At 36.7% G+C, this 27770-nt stretch overlaps 1 protein-coding gene across 2 annotated transcripts in view; it reads right to left on the minus strand.

Annotated features, from left to right (window-relative positions):
- Window positions 1-27770, minus strand: part of KHDRBS2 (KH RNA binding domain containing, signal transduction associated 2) — a 699109-nt gene that overhangs the window by 65806 nt on the left and 605533 nt on the right. For both annotated transcript variants that reach the window (XM_070777723.1, XM_070777722.1), the window contains exon 7: window positions 24481-24560. In XM_070777723.1, coding sequence (XP_070633824.1) covers window positions 24481-24560 — 80 coding nt within the window. The remainder of the gene's footprint in view (window positions 1-24480; window positions 24561-27770) is intronic.

Raw genomic sequence — 27770 nt, forward strand, 5'->3', positions numbered from 1 at the left:
AAAGCTGAGCACCGAAGAATTGATGCTTTTGAACTGTGGTTTTGGAGAAGACTCTTGAGAGCCCCTTGGACTGCAAGGAGATCCAACCAGTCCACTCTAAAGGAGATCAGTCCTGGGATTTCTTTGGAAGGAATGATGCTAAAGGTGAAACTCCAGTACTTGGCCACCTCATGCGAAGAGTTGACTCATTGGAAAAGACTCTGATGCTGGGAGGGATTGGGGGCAGGAGGAAAAGGGGACGACAGAGGATGAGATGGCTGGATGGCATCACCGACTCGATGGACGTGAGTTTGAGTGAACTCCGGAAGATGGTGATGGATAGGGAGGCCTGGCATGTTGCGATTCATGGGGTCGCAAACAGTCGGACACGACTGAGCGACTGAACTAAACTGAACTGAACTGAATTTATTTATTCATATTTCAATACAATAGTATTGACATGTTGTGGCCTAGATGCCACTGGGAGTGATATGTAGTACCTGTGTTGTATTGCCATTCTAAAATACAAACATATCTGAATATGAAACATCTGGTCTGCATTATTGCAACTATAAGATTTTGAACCTCTACTGAAGTGCACCAAATTATTTATTTTTCTACTTCCATCACATAGAAAACAGTGCACCTTTAATAAACACTAATTTAATGAAACTGTAAAATAAGATATTGCAAATACTGTAGTAATCATGGAAAACAAATAATATCTGCATCTTCTTATAATTCTATTTCATGTGCATCCAAGATAAATTCTATTTCCTTTTCTGAAGTCATCAAAAGTGTCTTGTTTTTGGTATTCTAACCTTGAAACTTAATAGATCACAGGTTACATTTTCCATCTTGATCACAGTATTATAAGAAAAAATATCTCCCCTCTTTCATTATCAGTGTGCAAGTGCAAAAAAGCAAGACCTGGAGGGTATTTTTTTTTTTTTTATTGTAAATTGACTAAGAAATGAAGGAAAACAAAGAAAGGAAAAAAAAGTTTTTCAGGAAAGGGGCAAAGTAGCAACTAAGAACTTAGTGCAAATGACCAAATCTGCCTGATATGGAAAAAGGATAATCATAATTTTCCCCAGTGATGATTAATTTCTGGACTTGAAGACAACCTCAGATCAGATCAGATCAGATCAGTCACTCAGTCGTGTCCAACTTTTTGCGACCCCATGAATTGCAGCATGCCAGGCTTCCCTGTCCATCACCAACTCCCGGAGTTCACTCAGACTCACATCCATCGAGTCAGTGATGCAATCCTGCCATCTCATCCTCTGTTGTCCCCTTCTCCTCTTGCCCCCAATCCCTCCCAGCATCAGAGTCTTTTCCAATGAGTCATCTCTTTGCATGAGGTGGCCAAAATACTGGAGTTTCAGCTTTAGCATCATTCCTTCCAAAGAAATCCCAGGGCTGATCTCCTTCAGAATGGACTGGTTGGATCTCCTTGCAGTCCAAGGGACTCTCAAGAGTCTTCTCCAACACCGCAGTTCAAAAGCATCAATTCTTCGGCACTCAGCCTTCTTCACAGTCCAACTCTCACATCCATACATGACCACAGGAAAAACCATAGCCTTGACTAGACGAATCTTTGTTGGCAAAGTAATGTCTCTGCTTTTTAACATGCTATATAGGTTGGTCATAACTTTCTTTCCAAGGAGTAAGCGTCTTTTAATTTCATGGCTGCAATCACCATCTGCTCAGATTGTATCCAAATAGCATTCTTTTCTTACTTCTATATACAAGCTTTCTTGCTCCCTTTCTATTACATAGCTAAACGCCCTGCCACTGTTATAATCTGATTCACCTGAAGGACATGTGATTCTTTACTAATATATTTTCATTTCTTTCTCTTTGCACATGAGGATACACTTGCCTGGCTAAATTTTATTTCCCTGGTTAAATGGTAGCTTGGCATCAGTTCTTCTGAGGAGATTTTTGGTACTTTCTCTTAACCTTATACTTAGATGGCCTCCTATATACCCTCAAACCCTCTGGCACATCCTAGGATAGTACTCATCACAGGCTTATGCACTTGTTTGCATGTCTGCCTTCTTAATTGTCTGCAAATAAACCACCCTTGGACTTCAGAACATTCTTCAACAGACCATATAGTGCCCTCAGAGAGCTGTTCTGAAGGACTCCTTTTTTTTACAATGCCCTTGGAAGCATTTTCTGAATATGTCTTCTTCTCTATTTTTATTTATTTATTTTTTGTTTTTGTAAGGCAGAATTTGGGAAACACTGTTATGTGTATGGCTACCTAACACTAGTCTCTAAAGTATTTAATTTAAAAAGGAATTTCATCATATAAAATTCAGAATATTGCACTGAAAAACTGATGTGTCAAGTTATATTTTCCAAAAAGGCCCATGATATAATTTTTCATCCTTGAACCATGCCAGTCCCCATTGTATGGTGATGTCTAATAAACCATCTGTTGAATCTGGCTGGACTTGTGACTTGCTTGTAACTAACAGAATGAGGCAAAGTCACAAAAGATGATATAACTTTTATTTTGTTCCTGGGGTATTCATATCTGGCAGCTCTGAGCTGCCAAATGATGAGGAAGCCTAAGTGACATGGAGAGCACTAAACATGAGTATTTCAAACAGCAGCCACAATTAAGATACCAACAGACATATAGCATCAACTGCTAAAGGAACCTCCAGATGATTCTAGCTTCCAGCTTTACCTTATTAGACTTCCCAGCTAAGGTCCCAGACACAGGAAAGTAGGAGCAACTCACATCTCCTGTGCCTTGTTAATATTCCTGATGTGAAAAATCCTCAAGATAATAAAGATGGTAAACTTGTACCACTTGGTTTTGAAGAGGTTTGTTATGTAGGAATAGTAACCAGAAAAGCTAGACTTCCAGATTTTCTTTGGAGGAAATAATGAACACTACTGAGTCCTTTACCATACATGGACCACGTGGCCACAATATCCTAAAGTTGAACAGGAGATGGTTGGTTTAGACAGAGTACATACTTTCCAGTTTGCAACAGGTTTATTGTTACACCTTGACAATTACACACATTCATGAACATTCACGACCCCTTAAGTATGTTGATTAACTATTTGTTCAATGTATTTCTTTTTTTTTTTTTTTTTCTGTGAAACTAAACTTCTTTGTCTACCATTTAAGCCAGAATTTCACCTTGGATTCTTTAACTTGCTTTTTGAAACACATAAGGTTCTTCAAGAGTCTAAGCTGATCTCATATTACACATTTCTGAAGCTCTGATTGCACGCGGTATGCCTAATACATTCCTGATTCATGTTGCTGCTTGCTGCTGCTGCTGCTAATTCGCTTCAGTTGTGTCCGACTCTGTGCCACCCCATATACGGCAGCCCACCAGGCTCCCCCGTCCCTGGGATTCTTCAGGCAAGAACACTAGAGTGGGTTACCATTTCCTTCTCCAGTGAATGAAAGTGAAAAGTGAAAGTGAAGTCGCTCAGTCATGTCTGACTCTTAGCGACCCCATAGACGGCAGCCTACCAGGCTCCTCTGCCCATGGGATTTTCCAGGCAAGAGTACTGGAGTGGGTTGCCATTGCCTTCTCCGGATTCATGTTGAGGGCTGTCTATAAATCTAAATGAATTTTCTGACATGTGCTGATTTCAGCAACTGATTGAGCAGGTCTCAGGTACTAACTGTATGCTTCCTTAAGTCCTCTTAGGAAACTTGTTATTCAAATAATCAAGGAAAATTATTTTTATAACTCTTATTAGAGTCTTATGAAATGCACCTTAATGTATATTTTATATACAAACTGACTATTTAGACAAATAGTTACAATATCATTAAAATTAAATTAACAAAAATACAATGAATACATAATTAATAATTTTAAGAAACTCATTGCTTCTTTCCTAAAACTATCAGTTATCTTAGATACTTAAAATAAATATGTCAGATAATAATAATAGAAGAGTAGTGTGTATCAAGATATGGGTTCCCCCTCTGGTGAGATATTTTCAAACAGCACCAGATCCACTGTCTGTGTAGAGGTCTGTAGATGTGTGAGAAAGCCATGAATGGGGAAATATCTAAAATCAAAAAACCATCTGTAAGTTCAAACTCATTGCTGACTGTAGTTTAAGACATAAGAGAACTGAATTACAAATAAGGATGAGTCTTTCATTCTCATCAGGAGACTCTTTAGTTCCTCTTCACTTTCTGCTATTAGAGTTGTATTATCTGCATAACTGAGGTTGTTGATATTTCTCCCAGAAATCTTGATTCCAGCTTGTGATTCACCCAGCCCAGTATTTTACACGATGTACTCTGCATGTGATCTAAATAAACAAGGTTACAATATACAGCCTTGTCACACTACTTTCCCAATTTTGAACTAGTCTGTTGTTCCACGTCTGATTTTGTTGCTTCTTGACTTGCTTACAGGTTTCTCAGGAGACAGTTAAGTTGGTCTGGTATTCCCACCTCTTTAAGAATTTTCCACAGGATTTTGTGATCCACACAGTCAAAGGCTTTAGAGTAGTCAATGAAGCAGAAGTAGATGTTTTTCTGGAATTCTTTTGCTTTTTCCATGATCCAGTGAACGTTGGCAATTTGATCTCTGGTTCCTCTGCCTTCTCTAAGCCCAGCTTGTATATCTGGCAGTTTTTGGTTCACGGACTGATGAAGTCCAGATTGAAGAATTTTGAGCATGACCTTTCTAGCATGTAAAATGAGTGAAATTGTACTGTAGTTTCAACATTCTTTGACATTACCCTTCCTTGGATTTGGAATTAAAACTGACCTTTCCTAGTCCTGAGTGCAGCACTTTAACAGCCTCACTTTTAGGATTTAAATAGCTCAGATGGAATTCCATTATCCCCACTAGCTTTGTTCCCAGTAGTTCTGCCCAAGGCCCACTTGACTTCACACTCCTGGCTTCTAGGTGGAATAACATACTATTGTGGTTGTAGGGGACATTATTATTATTACAGTTCTTCTGTGTATTCATGTCACCTGTTCTTAATGTCTTCTATTTCTATTAAGTCCTTACCATTTCTGTTCTTTATTGTACCCATCCTTACATGAAATATTCCCTTGATATCTCCAATTTTCTTGAAGAGATCTCTAGTCTTTCCCATTCTATTATTTTCCTCTATTTTTTGCATCATTTACTTAAAAAGGCCTTCTTATTTCTCCTTGCTGTTCTTTGGAACTCTGCATTCAGTTGCGTATACCTTTCCAATTCTCCCTTTCTGTTCACTTTCTACTTTCCTCAGCTGTTTGTAAAGCTTCTTCAGACAACTACTTTGCCTCCTGTGTTTCTTTTTCTTTGATGTGGTTTTGGTCACTTCCTCCTGTACAATGTTACTAAGTTTCATGCATAGTTCTTCAGGCTCTCTCCCTACCAGTCCCTTGAATCTCTTCATTACCTCCACTGTATAATCATAGGAATTTGATTTTTGTCATACCTGAATGGTCCAGTGATTTTTCCCTACTTTCTTTGATTTATGCCTGAAGTAGCAATGAGGAGCACATGATCTGAGCTACAGTCAGCTCCAGGTCTTGTTTTGCTGACTATATAAAGCTTCTCCATCTTCAACAGCAAAAAATATAATCAATTTGATTTCAGTATTGAACATCATGTTCAGTATTGAACATGCTGCCCATGTGTAGAGTCATCTTTTGTGTAAAGAAAGAGTGTTTGCTATGACCAGTGTGTTCTCTTGACAAAACTGTTAGTCTTTTCCCTGCTTTATTTTATACCCCAAGGCCAAACTTTCCTGTTATTCTGGGTATATTGTGATTTCCTACTTGTACATTTCAATCCCCTATGATGCAAAGGACGTGTGTGTGTGTGTGTGTGTGTGTGTGTGTGTGTTAATTCTAGAAGATGTTACAGATCTTCACAGCACTAGTCAACTTCTGCTTCTTCAGCATCAGTGCTTGGGGGAAAGACTTGGATTACTGTGATGCTGAATTATTTGCCTTGGAAATGAACCAAGGTCATTCTGCTGTTTTTGAGGTTGCACTCAAGTACTGCATTTTGGACTCTTGTTGACTATGAGGCTACTTTAAGGGCTAATATTTCTTTTAAGGGATTCTTGACCATAATATTGAATATAATGTAAATCTGAATTAAATTTGTTTATTACAGTCCATTTTAGTTCAGTGATTCCTAAGATGTCGATGTTCAATCTTGCCATCTCCCACATGACCACATCCAATTCATAGACCTAACACTCCAGATTCCTATGAAATATCAAATACCATGGCTCACATTAAACTTATAGCCTAAAAAAAAATTTAAGCAATTTTATTTTTTCCTGCTTATTAGTATCCTTTCGGAGAAGGCAATGGCACCCCACTCCAGTATTCTTGCCTGGAAAATCCCATGGACAGAGGAGCCTGGTAGGCTGCAGTCCATGGGGTCGCTAAGAGTCGGACACAACTGAGCGACTTCACCTTCACTTTTCACTTTCATGCATTGGAGAAGGAAATGGCAACCCACTCCAGGGTTCTTGCCTGGAGAAACCCAGGGATGGGGGAGCCTGGTGGGCTGCCATCTATGGGGTCGCATAGAGTTGGACACGACTGAAGTGACTTAGCAGCAGCAGCAGCAGCAGTATCCTTTGGTCAGAGCCCTTTGAAAAGCATGCAAATAGCTCACTATATTGTTATTATATTAAAGCATATTCTACCTGGATTATTTGGGTATATAACAAGTCTGCTGAATCAATAAATCAATTTAGATTTTTCAGACAGTATTTATTAGTCTTTATGTCTCAAACATCTGGAGTTAGCAGATATGATTTTGAAGCCAACATTCACTACTTTATGAACAACGGAAAGTCATTTAACATTTTTAAGCTTCATTTTTTTCTGCCTCATGGTATTGCAAGGATTAAATGAGATAAAGATCCTAAACAATTAGCATAGAAACTAGCACAAAACTAATGCTAGTTATCATGAATCAAGAGGTCCAAGCAGCCTCTGAAGAACAGAACAGTGGTCCCCACCCTGGATGCCCTGACCTTCAAGGAGCTAACCTGTGCCAGGAGATTCAAGAAGATATTAGCTCATGAATGTATAGTTTTATGTTCATGTATATTGTGACTTTTCAAGTAAAAAATCTTTGTCATTAATAAAATACAAATTTAAAAGCACTGCTGTTTCCATAGCAAATGCATGTCATTATATCGTCAAGCAACTGACACTAATATATACAATGAACTGTCATCAAATTTTGATAATCATTCTGGATGTTGTGTAGGGTCTCTTCCATTTGCCTCCCCTGCTTCCACCCTTCCCTCCACCCTGCTCTATACCCAGATGACTGCTGGCAACTTCATCTACTCAGTTTCTTGTCCTTTGCCTCCTAATGGGTTCAGCCAATGGGAACAAAGTGAGGTCAGGATATGAACACCTGAGCTTCTTCTATGTTGGTTGGCCATGGTTGCCACACTGATTCAAAGGAGAGGAGCCTTTTTCTATTAGGACAGCTCTCTGACAGTTTGCCATCTTCCTTCCATTCCTGGATTTTGGTGGTAAACACCTTGCCCCGGGATATACTCTGAAGAGAGTTCCCTCATTAAGATCTCTTTAAACTTTCATAATTTGTCTCATTTACACCTGACAGTTGTAAATATTCCAAGATGGTCTCCATTCTATAAAACTTTGGAAACTATTGTCTAATATATGTGAGATGGACCTTTATCTTTCCTCCCGTAGCACATTCCTCCATTAATCTAAAGAGGATTATTTTCCTAGTTTGTGTGAATTAAACACCTGATCATACAAGGAAAGCAAAGTCTTTCATTTTTATATTTGCCTATTACAATTCTGCACTTAGAAATTTATATTGAAAAACTACAAAATCTTAAAACTTCACAAAAATTACAAAATCTTAAAATCTTATAAGAATCAGGGCTGTGTTCCTTTGTTGCTGGAGAATTTGCTTGGTATGTCTTGCCCTGGAACTTGTTGGCCCTTGTGTGGTGCTTGGTTTCAGTGTCGGTATGGAGGTGTTTGATGAGCTCCTGTCTATTAATGTTCCTTGGAGTCAGGAGTTCCCTGGAGTCAGGGTTTGGACTTAAGCCTCCTGCTTCCAGTTATTGGTCTTATTTTTACAGTAGTTTCAAAACTTCTCCTTTGATACAGCACCATTGATAAAACATCTACTTTAAAGATGAAAAGTTTCTCTACTGTGAGTGTCACTCAGAGAGGTTCACAGCGTTACATGGAGAAGAGAAGAGGGAGGAGGGAGTTAGAGGTGACCCAAATGAGATGAGGTGAAATCAATTGTGGAGAGAGTGGGGTAGCCAGTAGTCACTTCCTTATGTGCACTCCACAACTGGACCACTCAGAGATGTTTACGGAGTTATACAGAGAAGAGAAGAAGGAGGAAGGAGACAGAGGTGGCCAGAAGGATAAAAGGGGGGAATGAAAAGGAGGGAGACAGATCCAGCCAGTAATCAGTTCCCTAAGTGTTCTCCACCATCTGGAACACACAGAAACTCACAGAGTTGGGTAGAGTAGAGAGGGGTTAAGGAGGAGACACAGGCCACCTGGTGGAGAAAAAGGAGAGTCCAAAGGGAGGGAGAGCAGTCAAGTCAGTAATCTCGCTCCCTAGTGAAAAATGGGTCCTGAGGATTGGGTTCTTAAAGGTACAAAATTGGTAACAAATACATAAAAGCAAAAATTAAAAATCTAGAGTAGAGTTTGGAATTTCAAAAATACGATGTTAAAGAAAAGGAGAACGAAAAGAAAGAGAGAAAAAACGAACAAAGAAAAACAAACAAGGTCGTGAAAATTATAAAGAAAATACAGGTACAAAATTGATAACTAATACCAAAAAGCAAAAATTAAAAATCTAGAGTAGAGTTTGGAATTTCAAAAATACAATGTTAAAAAAAAAAGGAAGAAGAGACATAAAGAGAGAAAACAAACAAAAACAAACAATGTCGCAAAAATTATAAAGAAAATACAGGTACAAAATTAATATAAAATACCAAAAAGCATAAATTAAAAATCTAGAGTAGAGTTTGGAATTTCAGATATACAATGTTATATAAAAGAAGAAGAGAAAGAAACAGGAAAAAAAAAGTCACAGAAATTATAAAAAAAGCTATAGGTACAAAATTGATAACATATACCAAAACGCTAAAATTAAAAAATTAGAGTAGAGTTTGGAATTTCAAAAATACAATGTTAAAGAAAAGAAAAAAAAATATAACAAGGTCAAGAAATTATAATATATATATATATATATATATATATATATATATGGAGTTTGCTGAAGAAGAAAAAAAATAGGGTCTTTTTTTTTTTTTTTTTTGCAAAGTAATAGGTTATAAAAGTGAAAATTAAAGGAACAATAGAGGACTAAAATTTTTTTTTTTCTAAAAATTAAAAAAGAAAGAAAGAAAGAAAGAAAGAATGATCATAAAAATAGTAAAAATATATCTAGGACTTTTTCTGGTTTTATTGTGAGTATTGTGGGTTCAGTTCATTCATTTTTGGCTAGTTCCTTGGTCCGACTTATATTTCTCAAGATCTATAGGCCCCTTCCTATGTAGTCCGTAGTAACCACGGGGTTTTAATCTATTGCCTGTAGCTTCCAAGGCGTTTCCCTCTGTTATAACTTCTTCTGTTTGCTGGTCTCTTCAGCGTCTGGTTACCGCCCTGACACAAAGGGGACGGTGGGGGAAACTTTTTTTTTTTTAGGCTCACTTGTTCAGTCGCACTGTGGGGAGGGAGGGAGGGATGCTGCAAACAAATAACACTGGCATGCGCTCGCAGTGCCTCAGCCACACTGGGTCTGCCCCCACTCATGGCACATGTAGCCTCCCTGCCCATACTGCTCGGGCTCTAGGTTGTTCTGCCGGGAACAATCCGAGGCCAGCCCTGGGCTGCATGCACCTCCCAGGTCCAAGCCACTCAGGTTCAGGCACTCGGGTAGTCCTCAGAGGCGCAGACTCAGTTGGGCCTGCGTTTTGTGCTCTTCCCAGGTCCGAGCATCTCAGGTGATGAGGTGTATGGCGAGCGCCAATGCTGTGACTTATCGCCTCCCCGCCACTCGGTTATCTGGGTGTAAAACTGGCGCACCTTCTCGGGCAAGTGTTGACTGTCCAGACCCCCAAGAAGTTTTAGTTAGCAAGACACAAGCTGCCCAAAATCACCCCAAAACCATAGACATCTCATAACTCATTGCTGGACATTTCATTGCACTCCAGAGAGAAGAAATACAGCTCCACCCACCAGAACACCGACACAAGCTTCCCTAACCAGGAAACCTTGACAAGCCACCTGTACAAAACCACACACAGTGAGGAAAAGCCACAATAAAGAGAACTCCACAAACTGCCAGAATACAGAAAGGACACCCCAAACTCAGCAATTTAAACAAGATGAAGAGACAGAGGAATACCCAGCAGCTAAAGGAACAGGATAAATGCCCACCAAACCAAACAAAAGAGGAAGAGATAGGGAATCTACCTGATAAAGAATTCCGAATAATGATAGTGAAATTGATCCAAAATATTGAAATTAAAATGGAATCACAGATAAATAGCCTGGAGACAAGGATTGAGAAGATGCAAGAAAGGTTTAACAAGGACCTAGAAGACATAAAAGAGAGTCAATATATAATGAATAATGCAATAAATGAAATTAAAAACACTCTGGAGGCAACAAATAGTAGAAAAACAGAGGCAGAAGACAGGATTAGTGAATTAGAAGATAGAATGGTAGAAATAAATGAATCAGAGAGGATAAAAGAAAAACGAATTAAAAGAAATGAGGACAATCTCAGAGACCTCCAGGACAATATTAAACGCTACAACATTCGAATCATAGGGGTCCCAGAAGAAGAAGACAAAAAGAAAGGCCATGAGAAAATACTTGAGGAGATAATAGTGGAAAACTTCCCTAAAATGGGGAAGGAAATAATCACCCAAGTCCAAGAAACCCAGAGAGTCCCAAACAGGATAAACCCAAGGCAAAACACCCCAAGACACATATTAATCAAATTAACAAAGATCAAACACAAAGAACAAATATTAAAAGCAGCAAGGGAAAAACAACAAATAACACACAAGGGAATTCCCATAAGGATAACAGCTGATCTTTCAATAGAAACTCTTCAAGCCAGGAGGGAATGGCAAGACATACTTAAAGTGATGGAAGAAAATAACCTACAGCCCAGATTATTGTACCCAGCAAGGATCTCATTCAAATATGAAGGAGAAATCAAAAGCTTCTCAGACAAGCAAAAGCTGAGAGAATTCTGCACCACCAAACCAGCTCTCCAACAAATACTAAAGGACATTCTCTAGGCAGGAAACACAAAAACGGTGTATAAATTCGAACCCAAAACAATAAAGTAAATGGCAATGGGATCATACTTATCAGTAATTACCTTAAACATAAATGGGTTGAATGCCCCAACCAAAAGACAAAGACTGGCTGAATGGATCCAAAAACAAGACCCTACATATGTTGTCTACAAGAGACCCACCTCAAAACAGGGGTCACATACAGACTGAAAGTGAAGGGCTGGAAAAAGATTTTCCATGCAAATAGGGACCAAAAGAAAGCAGGAGTAGCAATACCCATATCAGATAAAATAGACTTTAAAACAAAGGCTGTGAAAAGAGACAAAGAAGGTCACTATATAATGATCAAAGGATCAATCCAAGAAGAAGATATAACAATTATAAATATATATGCACCCAACACGGGAGTACTGCAGTATGTAAGACAAATGCTAACAAGTATGAAAGGAGAAATTAACAATAACACAATAATAGTGGGAGACTTTAATACTCCACTCACACCTATAGATAGATCAACTAAACAGAAAATTAACAAGGAAACACAAACTTTAAATGATACAATAGACCAGTTAGACCTAATTGATATCTATAGGACATTTCATTCCAAAACAATGAATTTCAGCTTTTTCTCAAGTGCACACGGAACCTTCTCCAGGATAGATCACATCCTGGGTCATAAAGCTAGCCTTGGTAAATTCAAAAAAATAGAAATCATTGCAAGCATCTTTTCTGACCATAATGCAGTAAGATTAGATCTCAATTACAGGAGAAAAACTATTAAAAATTCCAACATATGGAGGCTGAACAACACGCTGCTGAATAACCAACAAATCACAGAAGAAATCAAAAAAGAAATCAAAATTTGCATATAAACAAATGAAAATGAAAACACAAGAACCCAAAACCTGTGGGACACGGTAAAAGCAGTGCTAAGGGGAAAGTTCATACCAATACAGGCACACCTCAAGAAACAAGAAAAAGGTCAAAAAAATAACCTAACTCTACACCTAAACAACTAGAAAAGGAAGAAATGAAGAACCCCAGGGTTAGTAGAAGGAAAGAAATCTTAAAAATTAGGTCAGAAATAAATGCAAAAGAAACAAAAGAGACCATAGCAAAAATCAACAAAGCCAAAAGCTGGTTCTTTGAAAGGAAAAATAAAATTGACAAACCATTAGCCAGACTCATCAAGAAACAAAGGGAGAAAAATCAAATCAATAAAATTAGAAATGAAAAGGGAGAGATCACAACAGACAACACAGAACTACAAAGGATCATAAGAGACTACTATCAACAATTATATGCCAATAAAATGGACAATGTGGAAGAAATGGACAAATTCTCAGAAAAATACAACTTTCCAAAACTGGGCCAGGAAGAAATAGAAAATCTCAACAGACCCATCACAAGCACGGAAATTGAAACTGTAATCAAAAATCTTCCAGCAAACAAAAGCCCAGGTCCAGACGGCTTCACAGCTGAATTCTACCAAAAATTTAGGGAAGAGCTAACACCTATCCTGCTCAAACTCTTCCAGAAAATTGCAGAGGAAGGTAAACTTCCAAACTCATTCTATGAGGCCACCATCACCCTAATACCAAAACCTGACAAAGATCCCACAAAAAAAGAAAACTACAGGCCAATATCACTGATGAACATAGATGCAAAAATCCTTAACAAAATTCTAGCAATCAGAATCCAACAACACATTAAAAAGATCATACACCATGACCAAGTGGGCTTGATCCCAGGGATGCAAGGATTCTTCAATATCTGCAAACCAATCAATGTAATACACCACATTGACAAATTGAAAAATAAAAACCATATGATTATCTCAATAGATGCAGAGAAAGCCTTTGACAAAATTCAAAACCCATTTATGATAAAAACTCTCCAGAAAGCAGGAATAGAAGGAACATACCTCAACATAATAAAAGCTGTATATGACAAACCCACAGTAAACATTATCCTCAAAGGTGAAAAATTGAAAGCATTTCCTCTAAAGTCAGGAACAAGACAAGGGTGCCCACTTTCACCTTTACTATTCAACATAGTTTTGGAAGTTTTGGCCACAGCAATCAGAGCAGAAAAAGAAATAAAAGGAATCCAAATTGGAAAAGAAGAAGTAAAACTCTATTTGCAGATGACATGATCCTCTACATAGAAAACCCTAAAGACTCCACCAGAAAATTACTAGAACTAATCGATGACTATAGTAAAGTTGCAGGATATAAAGTCAACACACAGAAATCTCTTGCATTCCTATACACTAATAATGAGAAAACAGAAAGAGAAATTAAGGAAACAATTCCATTCACCATTGCAACGAAGGAATAAAATACTTGGGAATATATCTACCTAAAGAAACTAAAGACTTATATATAGAAAACTATAAAACACTGGTGAAAGAAATCAAAGAGGACACTAATAGATGGAGAAATATACCATGTTCATGGATTGGAAGAATCAATATAGTGAAAATGAGTACACTATCCAAAGCAATTTATAGATTCAATGCAATCCCTATCAAGCTACCAACAGTATTCTTCACAGAGCTAGAACAAATAATTTCACAATTTGCATGGAAATACAAAAAGCCTCGAATAGCCAAAGCGATCCTGAGAAAGAAGAATGGAACTGGAGGAATCAACCTACCTGACTTCAGGCTCTACTACAAAGCCACAGTTATCAAGACAGTATGGTACTGGCACAAAGACAGAAATATAGATCAATGGAACAAAATAGAAAGCCCAGAGATAAATCTACGCACATATGGACACCTTATCTTTGACAAAGGAGGCAAGAATATATAATGGATTAAAGACAATCTCTATAACAAGTGGTGCTGGGAAATCTGGTCAACCACTTGTAGAAGAATGAAACTAGAACACTTTCTAACAACATACACAAAAATAAACTCAAAATGGATTAAAGATCTAAACGTAAGACCAGAAACTATAAAACTCCTAGAGGTGAACATAGGCAAAACACTCTCTGACATACATCACAGCAGGATCCTCTATGACCCACCTCCCAGAATATTGGAAATAAAAGCAAAAATAAACAAATGGGACCTAATTAACCTTAAAAGCTTCTGCACATCAAAGGAAACTATTAGGAAGGTGAAAAGGCAGCCTTCAGAATGGGAGAAAATAATAGGAAATGAAGCAACTGACAAACAACTAATCTAAAAAATATAAAAGCAACTCCTATAGCTCAACTCCAGAAAAATAAATGACCCAATCAAAAAATGGGCCAAAGAACTAAATAGACATTTTTCCAAAGAAGACATACAGATGGCTAACAAACACATGAAAAGATGCTCAACATCACTCATTATCAGAGAAATGCAAATCAAAACCACTATGAGATACCATTTCACACCAGTCAGAATGGCTGCGATCCAAAAGTCTACAAATAATAAATGCTGGAGAGGGTGTGGAGAAAAGGGAACCCTCTTACACTGTTGGTGGGAATGCAAACTAGTACAGCCACTATGGAGAACAGTGTGGAGATTCCTTAAAAAACTGGAAATAGAACTGCCTTATGATCCAGCAATCCCACTGCTAGGCATACGCACTGAGGAAACCAGAAGGGAAAGAGACACGTGTACCCCAATGTTCATTGCAGCACTGTTTATAATACCCAGGACATGGAAGCAACCTAGATGCCCATCAGCAGATGAATGGATAAGAAAGCAGTGGTACATATACACAATGGAGTATTACTCAGCCATTAAAAAGAATACATTTGAATCAGTTCTAATGAGGTGGATGAAACTGGAGCCTATTATACAGAGTGAAGTAAGCCAGAAGGAAAAACACCAATACAGTATACTAACGCATATATATGGAATTTAGAAATGTGGTAACAATAACCCTGTGAACAAGACAGCAAAAGAGACAGTGATGTATAGAACAGTCTTATGGACTCTGTGGGAGAGGGAGAGGTGGGAATATTTGGGAGAATGGCATTGAAACATGTAAAATATCATGTATGAAAGGAGATGCCAGTCCAGGTTCGATGCGCGATTCTGGACGCTTGGGGCTAGTGCACTGGGACGACCCAGAGGGATGGTATGGGGAGGGAGGAGGGAGGAGGGTTCAGGATGGGGAACACATGTATACCTGTGGCGGATTCATTTTTATATTTGGCATAAAAATTAAATAAAATTAAAAAAAATCTTATAAGAATCAAAGATCAGAATTGATCTTTTGACTTTCATTTGCAAAATTACTATTTGCCTCTAAGTACATGAAAGTTACTTTTCTTCTGTATCTATTTGATTTGGTGTAGAGTTTTGTGTTGGGGAAAAAAACAATTTGTTTGTAAAGACTTGTGAATTTACGTGATTACAGAGGACTGATTTCTGAGAATGTTAATGACTTTGAGGAGTAACAAAAAATAAGATATCAGAACATATACAGAATTTAATATTTGATCTAATTACAGGTGTTGATCACAGATGTTGATTCTATAGTTTGTCTCAAGCCATAGAATTCAAGTAATTGAGCTCCCCTGGAAACTGCAATACTAGCCCTGCAATTTGAAACGTATAGTAATCTTATTAATCTATTTCTTTACTTTTCCTTCTCATAGATGCAGGATAAGAGAAAAAGATGACTGGAAACCCTCCATATCATTTTCATCTTCATCAGACCTTAACGCATTATTTAGTTGAGCTGCCTCCTAAGGAATTTTTAGTAAAGCCCCTTTTATGATCCTTTTGAAATTTTCCACAACTAACTAACAACATCTTATAAGACAGTTGGGGGCTAATTGATGTCTTATAGTTTCTGAACTCCAGGTGAACATTTGTAGGGCTGTTACCTTGTGAACTTCTGTTAGATTCTCTACTAAAAATGAAATAATTATTCCATTTAGGCAACTTCCAGATCTGATTTTATAATCTCCACAAATTCTGTATTCACTTGTGCTGAGTAACTAGTCAATTAAGACCCATTTTATCTAAATAATTTTTTCCTTTTATCTCAGTTCTGCTAAGTCACACAAAACTTATAGTTTTACCTTCAAAGTTCTAAATCAGTGTTTCTTCTGATTTTACCACTACATTGTCAAAATAATACTCATATTATTTTTAAATAATAGATATGCTTTATGATGACATATTTCTCTAAAAGCTTTCTCCATTTGTCCTCATAAATCTAAACAATACTTTAAAAAGTCCAATTAAAGAACCACCAGCTGAAAACAGAACCAATTTCAAACTGATTTTTCTAGAAAGTAAACTTTTATTTCTAATTCTTAATAATTGTTTACTCTATAATAGCTGTTTCACGTATATTAATTTAAGTATATATGCAGCTTGCACATGACTCCTTCTCCAACACATTCTTAGGAGAAAATGTTAAAATACATTTACAAACTGAAAAATATTTATTGTCACTGTATGGTGAGTATATTCTCTGGCACAAGTAATCATTTAACAAGTGCTTAATTATTATTACATACAGAGTACTAATATCACTGTAGTTAATTTCATGACCTCTTTCTTTCTGCTTTAGCACTGTTATTCAGAAATATATAAATATTTTTTTGGTAAAAATGATACATGTAATTCCAAATATTGGATTCTCTTTGAGGGATAAGGCTCTTATTTTTTATCCCCATCTTGTAGATACCTCTCAGGTCTCACATCCATGATTTCTATGATCATCTGTTCAGCACACACATCATGAAATGCTCAAAGATAGATTTTGTGAAAGACAAGAGGATGTATCAGACTAGGATTATAGGCAAGTAGTTAGAGTGAAAAGGGACAGGTACATAAATATTCCCAGCACAAGGCAGAGAGAGAAAATGTAAAGAAATAAAGATAGGGTGCTGTTGAAATTCAGCATAGAAACAGATTATTCACAAATATAGATTTAACAAAAGACTTCAGAAGTATTGGTTTTTGAACTTGGTCTAGGAATGTGGGAAGTATTTATCCATAAAAAATTGAATGGATAAGAAATGGAAAAGAGAAGGTAGTAGAGTGCATAGAAAATATATTTTACATATAAATTATATTTCATAAATACAAAGTGATTTTCAGGTTATTCTACATAGCCATTAAATTTTATACATGTGTGTGTGTGTTCAGTTACTTCAGTCAGACCCTTTGCAATCTTATGGACTGTAGGCCACCAGACTCCTCTGTCCAGGGGATTCTACAGACAAGAATACTGGAATGGGTTGCCATGCCCTCCTCCAGGGGATCTTCCTGACTCAGAGATTGAACCCGCATCTCATGCATTTTCTGCATTGCAGGCAGTTTCTTTACTGCTGAGCCACTGGGGAAGCCAAATTTTATTCATAATTATATCCAATTATTCTAGTATTCACTTTTCAAACATTCAAGATAAGTTATTATAATCTCCAATTTTTTCTTCTTCCTTGTTTATTAGAATAAACCATATCCAATTAAATCTAACCAGAATAAAGATGCAGAAAGTCATTCCAAAATTTCTACAAGTTGAATGTAACTGTAGAGCTACATAAAGAAATCATTTTACTCTATTTTAGCAGTGTTCATAGTACGTGGTAATTATGTTTTCTGTCAACACTTTCTGAAACATGGTACAGAACTTTATTATCACTGTTTTTATGCACTAATATACAGTGATGAAATATAAATTTGATTGAAAATATTAGCAAGTATTTTAAATAGCCAATTTGCATACAGTAGTCTATTTAAGGTTTGGGATGTGGTACAAAGCTTCTCCCCCACCCTAAGTAACTGCTGTGTTCCAATGTGTAATTGGAACAATTAAGTTATTACCTGAAGCAGTAGCTTTTGGTTCATGATGCCTTTTTTATTTACCCTGATACAAAGTAATCAAGAACTCAAAGCTGAAAATGGTCATTTCCTTAGTGATATCTTAAGTTACATTGAGTTTTACAGGCTTATGTTCACATGAGTTTTTTTTTTTTTTTCTAATTGTCTAAAGTGATTTCCCAAAATAGAATTCTCTGTCATACCTTTCACTATGCTGTCTCTCAGGCCATAAAACATTCACTATGTAATACAACACAGAGATGTCCTCCACTACTTAATGAACTTAAAGTGGTTTCTTTATTTGCCATTTCCCTCCTCCAAATATTACTTAATGCATTCAAATCTTTTTGGGTGTGAATAAACTGATCAGTAAATGATCAATGTTATCATGATTTTGTGACCTTTAGTCCTATTGTGTTTCTGTGAATCATATATGGGAAGAATCATTTAGCTAATAATCACATGGATTCCTACTTGCCCATGAAATTTGTAAATTATTTTCAGAAAAAAAATATACATGATTAACTTTTCTAAAGATGTATTTGTTTTATACCAACTTTATTCATAATTGCAAAATATAGAAATAACTCAAATGTCCTTAAACTGGTGAATGAGGACACTGTGGTACAGTGAAATGCCACACCATAGTAAAAAGGGAAAGAACACTAATACACACAACAACATGAATAGATATGGAGTGAATAAGAAGGCAGATTAAGAATTCTATACTTTTTATTGGTTCTTCTTATACAACTCTTGAAGATGGCAAACAATGGGCTGAAACAAAGGATTAGAATTGGGAGCTTGATGTTTAAGATTTACAAAACTTAATGAATTTGGAGGAAGTTCAAGTGAACTCTCAGGTGATGTTTTATAAGTTTGTAGCATTTATACTTCTACAAGTATCAGAGCTTCAAATTGCACAAAGACTTCAGGAGGATATTTTGTATCTTTATAGACTTGGCCACCTCTTTTTAAAATAGTGCTTTGTCTAAGTGGGCTGTTTATCTGCTTGAGCACCAAAGTTTCTTTTTTCTAGATTTAGTAAAGGAATTATGAACAACAGCATTAATTCTCCTGTAATAAATTGAAAGGAATTGGGCCCTAATAGTAGTCTTGCCTGGAAAATCCCATGGATGGAGGAGCCTCGTAGGCTGCAGTACATGGGATTGCTAGGAGTTGGACACAACTGACCGATGTCACTTTCACTTTTCACTTTCATGCATTGGAGAAAGAAATGGCAACCCACTCCAGTGTTCTTGCCTGGAGAATCCCAGGGACGGGGGAGCCTGGTGGGCTGCCGTCTCTGGGGTTACACAGAATCGGACATGCTGAAGTGACTTAGCAGCATACGACATTCTAGAAAACTATAGTGACAAGGTGAATCATGGTTCCCAGGGCCTCGGGTGTGGAAAATGTTGACCCTAAAGACCAGTATGGAAATACTTGGGGTTGATTAAAAAGCCCTATATCATAATGTTGGCATAATAATGGATTGTATTGGTCAAACTTGTACAACTGTAGCCTAGATGGGCAAATTTTACCATATGTAAATATAATACTTCAATAAATCCAACTTTCAAAAAGTAGAAATTCATTTTATCACAGATTGTGAGTATATATAGAGATATTTATAAGATATTCACTAAGAAAGGAAAGAATTCTTTCTTTGCTTGCTTTTTTTTAATTGTAATTCACTTTTATTGTTGATGACCCCTCCAGTTCCTTCAGACTAAATTTTATGAAAATATGTTGTCTCTATGTAAGAACTGCAGGTATTTGAACACAAAAATGAGGGAAAAGGCTTGAAAAAAATACAATTTCTAAAGACTGAATATTTGTGTCCTAAAATTCATATATTGAGCCTATAATTCACTTTCTTAAAAGCATATTATATTAGAGTTGATTAACAACATTGCATTATTTTCAGGTGTAGAGAAAAGTGATTCAGTTATACATATGTATGCATCTATTCTTTTTCAAATTCTTTTCCCATTTAGGTTACTGTATAATATTGAACAGAGTTTCCTGTGCTAGACAGTAGGTTCATGTTCATTTAGTTCAATTCAGCCACTCCATCATGTCCGACTCTTTGCAATTCCATGGACTGTAGCACACCAGGCTTCCTTGTCCATCACCAACTCCCAGAGCTTGCTCAAACTCATGACCATTGAGTTGGTGACGCCATCCAACCATCTCATCTTCTCTTGTCCCCTTCTGCTCCTGCCTTCAATCTTTCCCAGCATCAGGGTCTTTTCTAATGAGTCAGCTCTTAGCATCAGGTGGCCAAATTATTGGAGCTTCAGCTTCAACATCAGTCCTTCCAATGAATATTCAGGGTTGGTTTCCTTTAGGATTGACTGGTTTGATCTCCTTGCAATCTAAGGGACTCTCAAGAGTCTTCATGTTGGTTATCCATTTTAAATACAGCAGTGTGTACATGTCAATCCCAAATTTCCAAACTCTCCCTTCCTCAACTCTTCACCCCTGGTAACCATAAATTCATTCTCTAAGTCTGTGATTCTGTTTATGTTTTGTAAATACATTCATTTGTATAATTTATTTTAGATTTTGTGTATAATCAGTCCCATATGATGTTTGTTTTGTCTGGCTTACTTTACTTAGTATGATAATTTCCAAATCTATTCATGTTGATGCAAATTAGATCATTTGATTATTTTTAAGCTGAGTAATATTTTATTGTATATATGTACCAATTTTTCTTTATCTACTTATCTATTTTTCTGTCAATGGGCATTCATGTTGCTTCCATGTCTTGGCTATTGCAATAAGCATTGGAATACATGCATCTATTCAAATCATGTTTTTCTCTGGATACAAGCTCAGGAGTTGGATTATTAATAATATGGTAGCTCTTTTAGTTTCTTTTTTTAATATAAATTTATTTATTTTAATTGGAGGTTAATTACTTTACAATATTGTATTGGAGCCATTAAAAAGAATACATTTGAATCAGTTCTAATGAGGTGGATGAAACTGGAGCCTATTATGCAGAGTGAAGTAAGCTCTTTTAGTTTCTTAAGGGACTTTCTTATTATACTCAATAGTGGTTTCACCAATTTACATTCCCACCAATTGTGTAAGAGGACTCCCTTTTCTCCACACCCTCTCCAGCATTTATTGTTGATAGGTGTTTTTTTGATAATAGCCATTCTGACTGATGTGAGGTGATACATCCTTGTAGTTTTGATTAGCATTTCTCTAATCATTAGTGATATCGAACACCTTTTCATTCACCTGTTAGCCATCTGTTGTCTTCTTCAGAGATATGTCTCTTTAAGAGCATCTTCTGCCCATTTTGGATTGCTACTTTTATGATATTAAGCTGTGTGACCTGTTTGTAGATTTTGGAGATTAATCCCTTGCTGGTCACATAATTTGCAAATATTTTCACCCATTTTGTGGGTTGTCTTTTCCTTTGCTTAGGTTTCTTTTTCTGTGCAAAAGATTTTGAGTTTGATTAGGTCCCATTTGTTTATTTTCATTTTTATGTCCCTTACTCTAAGAGACAGAGGGGAAAGTATATTGTTATGATTTATATAAAATAGTATTCTACCTATATTTTCCTCTAATAATTTTATAATATCAGGTCTTACATTTAGATCTTTGATCCGTTTTGAGTTTATTTTTGTGTATGGCATTAAAAAATGTTCTAATTTCCTTCTTTTGCACATAGCTGTTCAGTTTTCTCAGCACCACTTATTGAAGAGACTGTCTTTTCTTCATTATATATTCTTGCCTCCCTTATCATAGATTAATTGACCATAGGTGTGCGAGTTTATTTCTGGGCTTTCCACCCTGTTCTATTGATCTTTATTTCTGTTTTTGTGCCAGTATCACACTCTTTTGATGACTGTAGCTTTGTAGTATAGTCTGAAGTCAGGCAGCCTGATTTTTCCAGCTCCATTTTTGTTTGAAGATTTCTTTAACTATTTGAGGTCTTCTGTGTCTCCACAGAAATTTTAAGATTTAAAAAATTCTAGTTCTGTGAAAAATGGCATTGGTCATTTGAGAGCAATTGCATTGAATCTGTAGATTTCCATGGGTAGTATATTCATTTTGACAATATTGATTCTTCAAATCCAAGAACTTGATATATCTTTACTCCATCCATTTGTGTAATCATTTCTTTCTTTCCTCCTTTCATTCTTTCTTTCTTATCATTTTCTTATAGTCTCTTGTAGTTTTCAGAGTAAAAGTATTTTGGCTCCCTAGATAGGTTTATACCAGGATATTTTATTTATTTATTTTTTTGCAGCAATTGGATGGTTTCCTTGGTTTCCCTTTCTTATCTTTGTTAGTGTGTAGAAATGCAACAGACTTCTGTGTGTTAATTTTGCACCCCAAAACACCAATTAGCCAAATTCATTGATTAGCAGATGGCACCACCCTTCTGGTAGAAAACAAAGAACCAAAGAACCTCTTGATAAAAGTGGAAGGAAGAGTGAAAAAGTTGGCTTAAAACTCAACATTCAGAAAACTAAGATCATGGCATCTGGTCCCATCACTTCATGGAAAATAGATGGGGAAACAATGGAAACAGTGACAAACTTTATTTGGGGGGGGGGGCCTCCAAAATCACTGCAGATAGTGACTGCAGCCATAAAATTAAAAGATGCTTGCTCCCTGGAAGAAAAGCTATGACCAACCTAGACAGTATATTAAAAAGCAGAGACATTACTTTACCCACAAAGGTCCCTGTCTAGTCAAAGCTATGGTTTTTCCATTAGTCATGTATGGATGTGACAGTTGGACTATAAAGAAAGCTGAGCACAGAAGAATTGATGCTTCTGAACTGTGGTGTTGGAGAAGACTCTTGAGAGTCCCTTGGATTGCATGGAGAACTAACCTGTTAATCCTAAAGGAAATAAGTCCTGAATATTCATTGGAAAGACTGATGTTGAAGCTGAAACTCCAATACTTTGGCTATCTGGTGCAAAGAACTGACTCATTTGAAAAGACCCTGATGCTGGGAAAAATTAAAGGGGGGGAAATAAGGGGACAGCAGAGATGTTTGGATGGCATCACTGACTCAATGGACATGAGTTTGAGTAAGTTCCAGGGGTTGGTTATGGACAGGAAAGCCTGGTGTGCTGAAGTCTGTGGAGTTGAAAAACGTCAGACACAACTGAGTGACTGAACTGAACTGAACTGAGCCATCTGGTGGCATCTTTAGGATTTTCTACGTATAGTATCATATTGTACACAAATGATGACAGTTTCACTCCCCCGCCCCCAATTTGTGTTCCCATTATTTCTTTTATTTTTTCTCTGATTTCCAAATCTAAGACTTCCAAACCTATGTTAAATAAAAATGCAAGAGTGGAAATCCTTGTCTTGTTACCGATCTTAGAGAAAATGCTTTCAGTTTTTCACCATTGAGTATGAAGTTAGCTGTAGGTTAGTCATATATGGCCTCTATTATGTTGAGGTATGCTCCTTCTATGCCCACTTTCTGGAGAGTTATTGTCATAACTGAGTGTTGAATTTTGTAAAAAGCTTTTTATGTATCCATTGAAATGACAGTATGGTTAATATTCTCCAACTTGTTGATGTGGTGTATCACACATTGATTTGTTGATATTGAAAAGTCCTTGCATCCCTGGAATAAATACCACATGATCATGGTGTATGATGATTTAATGGAACGTGCTAGTATTTTGTACACGATTGTTTTCATCTATTTTCATCAGTGATATTGGCCATTAATTTTCTTTTCTTTTCTTTTTGCAGTATCTTTGTCTGGTATTGGTATCAGGGTACTAGTGGCCTCCTAGAATGAGTTTTGGAGTTTTCCTTTCTCTGAGACTTTTGGAATGATTTCAGAAGGACAGGTGTTAGTTCTTTGCTAAATGTTTTTTAGAGTTTGTTTGTGAAGCTGTCTGGTCTTATACTTTTGTTTGTTGGAAATTTTAAATCAATTAAAAGAAATAAATTCTTGATTCCATAAGATGTTTTAAGATTTTTTCTCTTTTCACAGCACCAATATTTTCCTATCTTTTGTCTTAAAAATAAAAATTAAATTTCTGGCAATATAGCCCCAATGAACAAGAGATTTGTTTTTATTATTGTCTTAATTATGAATTCACTAAAAATAAACTCTAATATTAACAGTATTTTTTAAAATATAAACTCACATAATGAGTTGATTAGTTATGATAATCACCTAGTTTTAAAACTGCATACTACTATTTCATTATTACCAATTGTAAGATCATTATCTTTTACTTCTCATAGTCTAGTAAGTAATTTGATAATTCAGAAGGACAATAAATTAAATCCACTGCTGGAAACTTTCACAAAATGTAACTAATATTCAGATACAAGAAACAAAATAGCATGATAAAAAATCATCCCAAGAAGGATGCTTTAGACAAAGTATACCTTACCTTTGTGCTTGGATGGGATAGCTATTGTCATAAGTCTCATAGATTTCATCATCATATTCACCCCCATAGCCATCATAACCCTGAGGCAAAAATGGTAAAAAGATATATTAGCAAACAGCTTGAGTAACTGATTAATCTGTTGTTCATTAATGAGATCTTAACTTAGTTTTTATGTTTGTTTAGTCACTTTACATCATATTTTACTAGGTAAACAATTTGTATGCAATGTCGAGTAATATTTCATGGTCCAAATTTTAATATATAATAATCAAACTCAACATATCATTGAAGCAGCAATGCCTATTCGAGGATTTATTTAGAATTTTGTTCAAGACAAATTTTAAAAATCATAATATTTTGTTAAATGCTATGAGAGAGTCCCTTGGACTGCAAGGAGATCCAACCAGTCCATTCTGAAGATCAGCCCTGGGATTTCTTTGGAAGGAATGATGCTAAAGCTGAAACTCCAGTACTTTGGCCACCTCATGCGAAGAGATGACTCATTGGAAAAGACTCTGATGCTGGGAGGGATTGGGGGCAAGAGGAAAAGGGGACGACAGAGGATGAGATGGCTGGATGGCATCACTGACTCAATGGACATGAGTCTGAGTGAACTCTGGGAATTGGTGATGGACAGGGAGGCCTGGCGTGCTGCGATTCATGGGGTCGCAAAGAGTCGGACACAACTGAGCGGCTGATCTGATCTGATCTGATGAGATAATATGAATAGTTATGATAACCTAATGGTGACAAAAATCTATTTGTTACAATGCTACTGGAATTTATTTCTTCCCATAATAATAATAATTAGACTGAATCTGAAATCTGGATTCTTAAACTTTTAGTAAAAAAGGTATAGTAATTATTGTTAAAAAAAATGAAAGGAGAAAGGAAAGAATGTATAATGTATACAAAGTATATATTCCAATTGTACATTGTTCTTTTAGTGATTTAGTTTTGGTTTCTTTTGTGGTCATTGACTTTATTTTAAACTCTTGCTATCCATCTCGATTACTCTGAACTTGTAAGAAAGCCTTTATTTTTTCTGTTCTGTATCTTTGTTGGTGCAATACTTTCTTTAGAATGTACATCCATCCCACCCTATCAATTTTATAACTCCATTTCAGTCTGGAGGCTTGCAAATCTCTCCTTATTGTGTTCATAAATTTAAACCAAAATATGCGTATTTTTCCACATTAATTTTGACTAAGATTTCTGAGTTAATTTAATCTGAAAACAAGTTTAATCAAGACCTAGCTTCCCCTTTAGCCAGTCTATCCCATCAGGAAGCTTCCATAAGCTTCTTATCCTTCTCCATCAGAGGGCAGTAGATTGAAAATCACAATCACAGAAAGTTAACCAATCTGATCACATGGACCACAGCCTTGTCTAACTCACTGAAACTATGAGCCATGCTGTGTAGGGCCACCCAAGATGGACAGGTCATGGTGGAGAGGTCTGGCAAAACGTGGTCCACTGGAGAAGGGAATGGCAAACTACTTCAGTATTCTTGCCTTGAGAACCCCATGAATAGGAAGAAAAGACAAAATGATAGGACACTGAAAGATGAACTCTCCAGGTCGGTAGGTGCCCAATATGCTACTGGAGATCAGTTGAGACCTAGCTCAAGGAAGAATGAAGAGACAGAGCCAAAGCAAAACCAACACCAAGTTGTGGACATGACTGGTGATGGAAGTAGAGTCCGATGGTGTAAAGAGCAATATTGCATAGGAACCTGGAATGTTAGGTCCATGAATCAAGTCAAATTGGAAGTGGTCAAACAGGAGATGGCAAGAGTGAACATAGACATTTTAGGGATCAGTGAACTAAAATTGACTGGAATGGGTGGATTTAACTCAGATGACCATTATATCTACTACTGTGGGCAAGAATCCCTTAAAAGAAATGGAGTAGCCATCATAGTCAATAAGAGTCTGAAATGCAGTACTTGGGTGCAACCTCAAAAATGACAGAATGATCTTTGTTCGTTTCCAAGGCAAACCATTCAATATAATGATAATCCAAGCCTATGCCCCAACCAGCAATGCTGAAGAAGCTGAAGTTAAACAATTCTATGAAGACTTACAGGATCTTCTAGAACTAACACCAAAAAAAGATGTCTTCTACTTGATAGGGGACTGGAATACAAAATAAGAAAGTAAAAAAAATAACTGGAGTAACAGGCAAATTTGGCAATCAAGTACAGAAAAGGCAGGGCAAAGGCTAATAGACTTTTGCCAAGGGAACACTGGTCATAGCAAACACCCTGTTCCAAAAACACAAGAGAAGATTCTACACATGGATCACCAGATGGCCAAAACCAAATCAGATTGATTATATTCTTTGCAGCCAAAGATGGAGAAACTCTATACAGTCAGCAAAAACAAAACTGGGAGCTGACTGTGGCTCAGATCATGAACTTATTATTGCCAAATTCAGACTTAAATTGAAGAAAGTAGGGAAAACCACTAGACCATGTATGACCTAAATCAAATCCCTTATGATTATACAGTGGAAGTGACAAATAGATTCAAGGTATTAGATCTGATAGACAGGGTACCTGAATAACTATGGATGGAGGTTTGTGACATTGTACAGGAGATCATCCCCAAGAAAAAGAAGTGAAAAAAGGCAAAATGGTTGTCTGAGGAGGCCTTATAGATAACTATGAAAGGAAGAGAAGCAAATGGCAAAGGATAAAAGAAAAGATATACCCATTTGAATGCAGAGTTCCAAAGAATAGCAAGGAGAAATAAGAAAGCATTCCTCAGTGATCAATGAAAAGAAATAGAGGAAAACAACAGAATGGTAAAGACTAAAGATCTATTCAAGAAATTAGAGATAGCAAGGGAACATTTCATACAAAGATGGGCTTGATAAAGGACAGAAATGGTAGGGACCTAACAGAAGCAGAAGATATTAAGAAGAGGTGGCAAGAATACACAGAAGAACTGTACAAAAAAGATCTTCATGACCCAGATAATCACGATGGTGTGATCACTCACCTAGAGCCAGACATCCTGGAGTGTGAAGTCAAGTGGGGCTTAGGAAGCATCACTACAAACAAAGCTGGTGGAGGTGATGGAATTCCAGTTGAGCTATTTCAAATCCTAAAAGACGACGCTGTGAAAGTGCTACACTCAATATGCCAGCAAATGTGGAAAACTCAGCAGTGGCCACAGGACAGGAAAAGGTCAGTTTTCATTCCAATCCCAAAGAAATGCAATGCCAAAGAACGCTCAAATTACTGCACAATTGCACTCATCTCACATGCTAGTAAAGGAATGCTT

The sequence above is a fragment of the Bos indicus genome, chromosome 23, assembly GCF_029378745.1.
Source record: "Bos indicus isolate NIAB-ARS_2022 breed Sahiwal x Tharparkar chromosome 23, NIAB-ARS_B.indTharparkar_mat_pri_1.0, whole genome shotgun sequence".
Taxonomy (NCBI): Eukaryota; Metazoa; Chordata; class Mammalia; order Artiodactyla; family Bovidae; genus Bos; species Bos indicus.